Source organism: Anticarsia gemmatalis, chromosome W, assembly GCF_050436995.1.
Source record: "Anticarsia gemmatalis isolate Benzon Research Colony breed Stoneville strain chromosome W, ilAntGemm2 primary, whole genome shotgun sequence".
In the NCBI taxonomy this organism is placed as follows: domain Eukaryota; kingdom Metazoa; phylum Arthropoda; class Insecta; order Lepidoptera; family Erebidae; genus Anticarsia; species Anticarsia gemmatalis.
In genome coordinates this window covers 8,582,186-8,593,483 of record NC_134775.1, presented here as the reverse complement: position 1 = coordinate 8,593,483, position 11,298 = coordinate 8,582,186, and the positions used below count along the sequence as shown (strand labels likewise).

General features: G+C 42.9%; 2 protein-coding genes across 2 annotated transcripts; both read left to right on the top strand.

The window, feature by feature from the left end:
* The first annotated feature begins 548 nt into the window (after positions 1–548).
* On the top strand, positions 549–3,648 carry LOC142985912 (uncharacterized). Its single transcript, XM_076134154.1, has 2 exons — positions 549–660; positions 1,835–3,648. The coding sequence occupies exons 1-2, from the start codon at positions 549–551 to the stop codon at positions 3,646–3,648; spliced, it is 1,926 nt and encodes a 641-aa protein (XP_075990269.1).
* Positions 3,649–3,967: 319 nt separating this feature from the next.
* On the top strand, positions 3,968–9,789 carry LOC142985911 (uncharacterized). Its single transcript, XM_076134153.1, has 3 exons — positions 3,968–5,690; positions 7,070–7,698; positions 9,295–9,789. The coding sequence occupies exons 1-3, from the start codon at positions 3,968–3,970 to the stop codon at positions 9,787–9,789; spliced, it is 2,847 nt and encodes a 948-aa protein (XP_075990268.1).
* The last annotated feature ends 1,509 nt before the right edge of the window (positions 9,790–11,298 follow it).

The window sequence follows — 11,298 nt, the reverse complement described above, 5'->3', positions numbered from 1 at the left end:
AAAACTAATCTTCTTACGTTATAATTATATATTGTTCGATGTAATGCTGACATCAAACACGTGAGTCGTCGCCCGGCCGTCGACCCGTTGCAAATTACAATAAATCAATCAATTAACTTAATCAGTGCACTTTTGGATACAGTCGCGACCGGGTGCACTCTTAACATTCCAACATTTTAACATTAGTATTTTTAACATTATACATTCGTTAATCATTAGTTATTAGTTAACATTTATAAATAATCTTTTAAACGGTATAGTGTAACAAGAGGAAAAATAAACGGTTCGTTGTAACTTTCTCGAGTTTTAAACGCACTCCCATTCGTACCCCAACAAATGGTCCTTTGAGCTAAAGGACTTCGCGCGTGTTGTATTTAAGCAGAGTGCAAAACGTGTGAAGTGTGAACTAGTGCAACAGTTGGAGGAAAGCTAGGAGTGTAAACAGAATCAGTCGTACAGCAGCGGCCACTTCTTCTCGCCCTAACATCGCAACATCCGCGTGAAGAGATATACAAGTAATATCTGTCCATTTTATAACTGTATTTACCATGTCTCTACTTGAAGAACAGCGCCGTCTCTTAGGTGAGCTTGACAGGCACTGGGCAAACTTCAAGAAAGATGGGAAGGAGAGAAAAGCGAAGCCTGACTACAAAAAAGCCAGTGGGATAAAGTCGACGAGTTGTGGAAGGCGATCCAACTCAATCACGATCGACTTTTGAAGGAGTTAAGTCCAGCGGACTGTACGTGTGCACGATGAACGCATAAATAACTTTTGTATATAGTAAATTAGGCACATAAACGCATAAAGTAATACGTAAAAATTAGATTGCACATTGTTTACATAAATATAAAAATAATAGCATATTTTAAATAATAGTTAACATTTAAATTCTTACTTTATACGTTTATGTCAAATTCATTATTTAGAAATATCATTAACAACCTTTTGTTTACATAGAACTTTGTAGAAACACGAATATTATTATTAGAACCTTCCAGTTAATAAGAATCATACGAAGGAACAATCGCGAAACACCGAGCGCCGGCGATCCTTCGATTAAACACGCCGATCGTTCCCGAAAGTACAAGAATGAGAAAGACGTATTGGCAAAACGCGTATGCGCGAGCGAGACGGAAAATCTCTAGAACATCGCGCGGCGCGACACGGCGCGCTTGATCTTTCGCTATGATTCTAGAAGCAATGTTTGTGAATATAAATATGGACGCGCGCCGAGTAGCGGCAGTTTAAGTTTTAAACTCATCGAATGAAGATCACATCGGAGAAAGAAGAAAAGTACATAGTGAATAAACCGTACATAGTAAAGTATATGAACAGTGTATAGTAAATAGTTTATAATACAGTCCACTTTGAAGATTGAAGAAAATAAAGTAAATATATTACTTCGTCAACCGGTGTTCTTATTGAAGAATAGTAATCCTCCACATTGCTGGTCACTTCGAGCCGGATTTGGAACAGTGCAAGAACAAAGGATGCCGGTTACGCGAAGTCTTAAAGGAAGAATAACCGAACAGTTGGCGACATCGGAGACTACTACTGCCCTCACGCCAGCCACAGAGATACTAAGTACTGCGACCGCGTCGGAGTCAGCGACCTTGTCGGGGTCAGCGGCCGCGACAGTACTCGGGTCAGCGACCGCTAATATAAATACGATTACGGCTCCTACCGCGAAATCTGTCCGCACAGTGAAGACACGAAGATCGTCGCGTACAACAGGGTCTCGATCGAGGCGAATTATTGAGGCAGAAGAGGAAGTTGCCGCGTTAAAGCTCGCGCTCGCCGAAGCTAAATTGAAGTGACTGCGCGTTGAGGCAGAGGATGAAGACGATGACTACGCTCCTTCGTCGGTTGCGGATGAGGAAGAGGACGACGCACCTAGCCGGGTAGAAGAATGGCTGAACAAGACCACGCTTCCCAAAGAAGTGAAGGATCCGGAATGGCGAGGTCAGGACACTATCAAGGAAGAAAATCAAGAACACAGGAAAGAAGGTGTCCCTGCGCGTCAGCCGGACGTCACGTCATTGGCAGAGGCGCTCACACAGGCAGTGCGAATGTCCAGAGACGCGCCGAGGTACATACAGGAGCTACCAGTCTTTAACGGAGAAATTAGTAATTGGTTGGCGTTCCGCGCCGCCTATCAGGAAACAAACCAAATGTTTTCGAAAATCGAAAATATTGCCCGCATAAGGAAAAGTTTAAAGGGAGCTGCTCATGAAGCAGTGAGCAGTATGCTGATCAGCCAGCCGGACCCACAAGCCATCTTGGATGCTTTGGAGCGCCGATTCGGAAGACCGGACGCACTGGCTATGAACGAGATGCAAAAACTAAGAAATCTGCAGAAAATTAATGATGACCCACGTGACTTATGCATATTTGCGAATAAAGTGTCTAACATCGTCGCTACGATTGAGGCTCTTAGAAAACTACAATATTTATACAATCCAGAGCTAGTGAAGATTGTTCTAGACAAATTCACACCAATACTGAGGAACAAATGGTACGACTTCAGCTACAGCTCTAAAGAAGATATACCAGATCTCAAGAGGCTCGCCGTATTCTTAAACTTGGAGGCTGACAAGTGTGGTGTATTCGCGCAACCCGAAGACGTCACCGTGAGAACACATGAAAAAACCTTCAAGAAGAGGGCGGAGCGCACCTACACAGCCAACGAAAGAAAACCTCAGTGTCTGGTATGCAAGAAGGAACACCAGCTTACCGACTGCCGACGATTTCGTAGCGCGAGTGTTAACGAAAGGTGGGACATAGCAAAGAAGAATAAAATATGTTTCCGCTGCCTACTTAGCTCACACAGGCGCGAAAACTGTCAATCCAAGGCATGTGGTGAAGACGGATGCGACATGGCTCACCATCGTTTGTTGCACCACAGAAAAGATACTGTAAAAGGGCAGCCAGCAACTACGGCACCAGTAGAGGTCACGTCAGCGGTAGAAGTTGTAAAAAATACTAACGCCGTAAGAAGTCGTCAAGCCCTGCTGAAGATTGCGCCGGTTACATTGGTCGGTCCGAATAGCACCAGGGTCGACACCTACGCACTGATGGACGACGGGAGCACCATCACCCTGATCGAAGAAAGCCTAGCGGAATTATTAGGTATCGACGGCCCGCGAGACGACATGTGGGTGCAAGGGCTTAACGAGACGGCGAAACACGAAAACAGCAAGAGAGTGGACGTAACCATACGAGGTCGATACAACTCCAATGGCCAACAGTATAAAATGCGGAATGTACGCACTGTGCAGAAACTAATGTTCACGCAACAAACGATTAGGCGAAGAGACGTCGAAAACTGCGCACATCTGAAGGGCATAGAAGACCAGCTAATATACCAAGATGCTCGACCAAAAATCCTTATTGGACAAGACAACTGGGAGCTGTTAGTAGCGCTGGACATCAGGACTGAAAATCGAGACCAACCAGTAGCAACTAACACCAAATTAGGCTGGGTCTTACATGGATGCCGAACTTCTAGGTTAAGGACAGTTGACTTCTGTGGATACACTACTAGCCCAGAAGAAGATGAAAAACCCATGGAGAAAATGATGAAAGAATTCTTTGACCTGGAAGCACTCGGAGTAGAAGCAAAGAAAAAAAGGCAATGCACACAGTAGACGGTTGCCCGAAGGACGTTTCGAGACCGCCCTTCTCTGGAAGAATGAAAATAGTATAATTCCGAACAATTTTGACAACGCCTTCAAAAGGCTGGTTAACCTAGAAAAGAAACTGGACAGAGAACCGAAACTTAAAACACAGTATGAAGAAAGGATTCAAAACCTTCTTAACTCAGGATACGCGGAAATTGTGACCACACCTGTAGAGCCCGGAAAAACTTGATACCTGCCTCACTTTGCTGTATGCAATCCTGCTAAGCCTAAGATACGACTTGTGCATGACGCGGCTGCTAGATCACACGGAACAAGCCTAAATGACATGTTGCTCTCTGGTCCTGATCTCTTGCAACACCTGCCTGGAGTCATCATGCGATTCAGACAACACGCTTTCGCAATCTCGGCCGATATCAAAGAGATGTTCATGCAAATCAAAATAAGGGAAGAAGATCGAGATGAGCTGAGATTCCTGTGGCGTGGAGACAATAGAGGGAATAAAGCACCGGAAGAGTATCGGATGACATCTGTGATCTTCGGAGCCACATCATCACCATGCACCGCGCTATACATCAAAAACAAAAACGCAGAAGAACATCGCGAGACGTATCCTCAAGCGGCCAAGGAAATTATCAGGAACCATTATATGGACGACTTTATAACAAGCTTTCCGACCAAAGAAGAAGCTGTCCGCGTGTCGAAGGAGGTTGATAAAATACATAAGAAAGCTGGTTTCGTGCTTCGAGGATGGACATCGAACGATCAGTCTGTGTTACAACATTTTGACACAGACCAGGAAAATAAGATTTTACCAATCGGCAGTAATAAGGAGAAAACATTGGGCCTGTTGTGGGAGACCGGTAAAGACTACATCAGCTTTCAACTGAACGAAAATAAGACGTCACCTGAAGTACTAAAAGATACACGTCCCCCAACGAAAAGAGAAGCTTTGAGTATCATTATGTCACTATTTGACCCACTTGGTCTGGTCTCCCCTGTAACAACACCAGCAAAGAGATTGATGCAAGAAACGTGGCGATTTGGCACAGGGTGGGATGACCCCATGCCCGAAGAATTACAACCTCGCTGGTCAACGTGGTTGAAAAACCTGCTGGCAATCAAGAGCCTGAAGATCGCACGGTGTTACAACATCGGCCCCGCGATACAGGAAAGGGAATTGCATACCTTTGTCGACGCCAGCGAAGAAGCGTATTCAGCTGCCATCTACATCAGGATGTTGCGCGCCGACGGAACTGTACATGTGGCATTGGCAGTAGGTAAGAGTCGCGTCGCGCCATTGAAGCCTACCTCAATACCTCGACTCGAACTTCAAGCCGCTCTGCTAGGCGCACGATTAGCACGCACGACGGAACAAGAACACGACTTCGTGTTCACCCGAAAGGTGTACTGGAGTGACTCCCGCACAGTACTGGCGTGGATAAGAGCTGAACCACGCACTTTCAAGACGTTTGTTGCGCATCGCCTGGCAGAAATTGAAGAGCTAACTAAGGTGAATGAGTGGCGGTGGGTTCCAACAAAGGAAAATGTAGCTGACGACGCAACCCGAGATACACCCGCAGACTTCAACTCAGGACATCGATGGTTCCATGGTCCCGACTTTTTAAGAAAACCAGAAGTGGATTGGCCCTCAGAAGAAGTCAAGCAAATTGTCGAGAAAACAGGTGAAGAAAAATGTCACGTCACGCTAGAAAGAGGCACGCCAATGTACTTGCCGAACATCGAGAATATCGCTAAGTGGCAAACACTGATACGCGCTACAGGAAGAATGCTGCAGTTCATCGACCTGTGCAGGAAAAGAAAACACGTTGCAGCTGTAACTAGAAAACGTACCAAGGAAAAGCAGGAAAATGACCCAACCTGGAAGAAAAATGAACGCAAGAAGAAAGGAAATGAAACATCAGTGAAGACTGAAGAAAAGAAAAGGCTGATTCCCCTCGATGCAACCTATCTACAAAGAGCTGAAAAAATGTGGATACGAGCGATGCAGGATGAAAGCTACGCACAGGAAAGGACAAGGATAGAAAACGGTAATGCGCCGACTGGAAAAGATCGACTAGCCAATCTAAGCGTTATCATTGTTATCATTGAAGGTGCGCGGACTGCAGAAAACGAAAAACGGAGGCGTTATAATTAGCACGGAGACAAAAAATGATGCCGAAAAGTTGAAACAAGCCGTGCAACAATCTACGTTTGGACTCACAGCCGATGAACCCCAAAAGCGCAAACCTCGGATTGTGATCGTTGGGGTTCCCTCCGCAATGCCCGAAAAAGAGGTTTTTGCCTCCATATTCGAACAAAACATAGCCGAGAAAATTCCATCTTTGACACTAGAAACCTTTTTGACCACATGCAAGTTAAGCCACAAATCCGGCAGGAAAGATGCCCCGAACTGTAATTATATAATTGAAGTCCCTGCTAATATTCGCAAGGCTCTCATCACTCAGACTCGTATATTCATAAACTGGACCTCTTGTCCTGTTAGGGACTTCACACTTGTAACTAGATGCTACAAGTGCCAGCAGTACGGGCATGCGGCAAAATCTTGCCGTGAAAGTCACACCATTTGTGGACACTGTGCGGCTACGGGACATAAAATAGACGCTTGTATAATGAAGCATACCATGGAGCCTAAATGCGCTACTTGCACACGTTACAATAAGCCCAATAAACACCAAACAGGAATAGCAGAGTGTCCCGCTAGAAAAGCTGCTGAACAGAGATACATCAACTCTGTTGATTATGAGGGTGCATAGGCGTTTAATTAAGTTATTTTTCGTAATAATTATGTGTGTGAACTTTGTACTTCATTATTATATTACTTCATTTTTCACCAATGTAAACATTCCATCAAACACTACTGACCCACTTACACTCGATTCCTTAGTTAGCAAATTTCTGAACTGCGTCATTAAATGCTTGACCTAGATTTTTATTTTTGTTTCAATATACATGTTTCGTTACTTAAGTTACATATTAGCATATTTTGTCATTTTTATATAATGATAGTGTATAGGTCCATTATAATCTTTATATTAACATAGTACTGCAATAATTGTGTTATCAAAGACTCTGACGGCCTTGTTCTCTGTCTCACCGTAACACAGGTACAAACCTAGCACGGGAGCTGGGGAATAATGTCTTGTTGGTCTGGAGTATGATACAGTTTTGTAGTGCTATCTAAACTTTACTTTGCCAGAAATTTTAACTATTATTATTTAATATCTAAATATTGTATAAGTAAATTTTTGTTTTTTATCAATAACGCTCGCCGTATCTAAGAGCCTGTGATACAGGATTTATTTATCCTAATACAGGCTCCCTATGTTTTTATTATATACCTACCTAATATTCTAACTATAAGACTTATATTAAACTTTATGTATTAATTTATTTGAATAAATTTCAGCTGCACCCGGAATTAGTGTAACCACGACCAACCCTGTTCTGCTCGACGGCCAACATCGATACACGAAAATGTTTATCCAGCACATACATGAGAAAATGATCCACGGCGGAGTAGAGCTGGTTGTGAACGAACTGCGACAGCGGTGTTGGGTGACACGAATACGCCCGACGGTAAAAAACGTTATAAGGAATTGCCAGAGATGTAAAATAAGAAGAGCAAAGCCGACTAAGCCTTCGACAGGAGACTTACCAGCAGCTCGACTAACTCACGGCGCAAGACCCTTCTCTTACACAGGGGTCGATTACTTTGGTCCAGTAGAAGTAACAGTAGCCAGACACAGAGAAAAGAGATGGGTAGCTCTCTTCACCTGTCTCACTGTAAGAGCAGTACACTTAGAAGTGGTGCCGTCGTTAAGCGCAGACTCAGCTATCTGCGCGATAAGAAGATTCATCGGGAGAAGAGGAATGCCGACAGAGCTGTGGTCGGACAACGGAACTTGTTTCAAAGCAGCCGACAAGGAGCTACGGGAAGCCTGGAGAGCAATGCAGGAAGAAGCGAGTGTACACCATATAAAGTGGCGCTTCATACCCCCTGCCTCGCCTTTCATGGGAGGGGCATGGGAGCGTCTAGTACGGAGCGTAAAAGAAGCCCTTCGGGTTACACTCCGAGAAAAGCATCCCAGCGACGAAGTTCTACATACGCTCCTGGTCAAAATCAAAATCAATCAAAATCAAATCATTTATTCATATAGGTCAAATGTTGACACTTATGATAGTCAATGATACAGAGAGTGAATTTACCGCCAGTTCGGAAGGTAGGGCCAATGAGAAGAGCTGGCAAGAAACTCCAGGCCACTCTTTTTAATCGCCAATTAATTTTAACAATCTTTCTATTAGGTATAAATCTTTGATGATGTAAGGAGCCGCTACCAACACTACCGAACACACATAGGTATAATATAAATAAATTAAATCAATATAAAGGTGCTAATAACATAACAAGTGTATTGGAAGCATGATGGGAACATCTACTTACATCATGATAGTATTGCAGTCATAAGAGGCATCTCAAGAGCAGACTATGGCACAAGGAATTATATCTATTAATACCTATTTACTTAAAAAAAAAAAAAATATTTGGCAAATTCACCACAACCAGGACGACCAGTCACCCCAAGCAGCACCCGTTCACGAGTATGACGCATGGACCAGCCATCACCCCCTTCGCACATATTAGAGGGAAGGGGGTGACCCGGCACACGACGCCGCCGCAAGCAATGACATTTTAGTGAGCATGACGAACCTTGGCATGTGGGAACCCACCATATCTATCAAGAAAAGAAAACGAGTGCCACTGAGGCTCGTGTGATACCTCTCTGTTACAGAGTTAAAATACTACTGATTAATATTTATACAATGCAAAGATGAATATATACATATATAGATATTTAATCTTGATTTGTGTAGAACGAGCAACTAATCCCATGATTTCTTGTCCATTATATAATCGTCGATCTTATAATAACCCCTTTTAATAAGATGATCTTTAACAACTAATTTGAATTTTTGTTGGGGTAAATCCATAACACTGCTGGGAAGTTTGTTATACAACCGAACACCAAGACCTGCAAATGAGTTGTGTACTTTTTGCAATCTATTGCAGGGACCTACTAATTTGTGCTTATTTCTGGTATTAATGTTATGAATGTCACTATTCTTAGCAAACGAATTTATGTTTTGTTTGATGAACATCAAATTCGCAAAAATATACTGTGATGCCACCGTCAGTATACCTATTTTCCCAAATACCTCCCGCAGAGAGTCCCGCGCTCCTAAGCCGTAAATAGCGCGAATTGCTCTTTTTTGAATAACGAAAATTGTGTCTATATCAGCCGCTCTGCCCCAAAGTAGAATACCGTAGGACAAAACGCTGTGAAAATAACCAAAGTAAACCAGTCTTGCCGCATCTACACCAGCAAACTGTCTTACTTTTCTTATCGCATAGGCTGCGGAGCTGAGCCTGCCCGCGAGCTTTGTTATTTGGGTGGCCCATTGAAGCTTATTATCTAAGTCTACACCTAGGAAGGTTGCGGAGTTGACTATGTCTAACACCTCACCATTTAGAACTACATTCGTACCTAGATTCCTAGCGTTGGGCAAGGTAAACCTAATGCATTTCGTTTTCTTAGAATTTAACAATAAATTGTTGGCTGACCAATTGAGAAGGTCGAAGCCGAGAACATTCTAAATTCGCGTCCTCTCACCCATGTGACGGTCAACCCCGAAGAACCGGAAGCTCTAACGCCAAATCACATTCTGCTGGGTCCGAGCTGTCACGTGCCTGCGCCTGGCAACTTTAACGAGAACAATGAGGCCACTCGAAGTCTGTGGAGACGAGCGCAGCAACTAGCAGACACTTTCTGTAAGCGTTGGGTAAAAGAATACAGGCCGTTACTCCAACACCGGCGGGAGCCGCACGCATCTGGTACACCCCTGCGTGTCGGCGATGTAGTAATCATCTGCGATTCCAACCTACCGAGGAATGTGTGGCCAAAGGGACGAGTGACACGCGTCTTCCCTGGCAAAGACAACGAGATACGAGTTGTGGACATCACTACCAGCAACGGTCATGTCTTGCGGCGACCATGCAAGAAGGTCATCGTGCTACCAGTTAAATCGCAAGATGCGACGGCGGGAGAAATGTGCACGATGAACGCATAAATAACTTTTGTATATAGTAAATTAGGCACATAAACGCATAAAGTAATACGTAAAAATTAGATTGCACATTGTTTACATAAATATAAAAATAATAGCATATTTTAAATAATAATTAACATTTAAATTCTTACTTTATACGTTTATGTCAAATTCATTATTTAGAAATATCATTAACAACCTTTTGTTTACATAGAACTTTGTAGAAACACGAATATTATTATTAGAACCTTCCAGTTAATAAGAATCATACGAAGGAACAATCGCGAAACACCGAGCGCCGGCGATCCTTCGATTAAACACGCCGATCGTTCCCGAAAGTACAAGAATGAGAAAGACGTATTGGCAAAACGCGTATGCGCGAGCGAGACGGAAAATCTCTAGAACATCGCGCGGCGCGACACGGCGCGCTTGATCTTTCGCTATGATTCTAGAAGCAATGTTTGTGAATATAAATATGGACGCGCGCCGAGTAGCGGCAGTTTAAGTTTTAAACTCATCGAATGAAGATCACATCGGAGAAAGAAGAAAAGTACATAGTGAATAAACCGTACATAGTAAAGTATATGAACAGTGTATAGTAAATAGTTTATAATACAGTCCACTTTGAAGAATTGAAGAAAATAAAATAAATATATTACTTTGTCAACCGGTGTTCTTATTGGAAGAATATTAATTCTCCACAGTACGTGTCGTCAATCCATGAAGGTAGGCTGAAACATTACAGATTGTCACCAAGCACGGCTTTTGGAGCGGAAGAAATATCTACTGGGGATGGAACAGCAGGTCAATCTTCTAGCCGTACCGAGGGTGAGACGAGTCAAGGAGGGTTTGGGGGCGTTGAGAAACGTTCTTCGTCGCCGCCATACACACAGCGGGGAAGCTACAGCAAGCTTGATGAAATCTTGCGCCAACAAGAAGCCAATTTTAGAGCTTTCACTAGAACAGTCTCAAACATAGACATAGAAAGCTTGACGGTGAATTGGGAGTTCGAAGATGCTCTGAAAACTCTTGAAAATCGTTGGGATATCATTGATAAATTACATCTGCAAATTGACAACGAATTGAATGGAGAAAATTAATTGTATGAAACCAGTTTTGCCAAACATGAACAGCAGTTTTATAACTTGAAAAAAGAAATAAACAAGAAGAAGTGGTCAGTATCGTACAGAGAAAAATCTACACCGAAACTAGAAATTCCGATCTTTAGCGGTAACTACAACAGTTGGATGTCGTGTAAAGATTTATTTATTGACGCCGTTCATAACAATACAATGATGCCGAACTCACAAAAGATGCAGATTTTGAAAACAAAAGTCAAAGGAGAAGCCGAAAGACTAATTCAGCATCTTTACATAAGTGCAGATAATTACCTACACATCCTGTTGGGATATATTGAATAATCGGTATAACAATAAGACACTAATTTTCACATCCAATATGAACATATTATTCAATTTACCTAGCATACAATATAATTCCATGACACTCATAAAAAGAATGCATGACGCA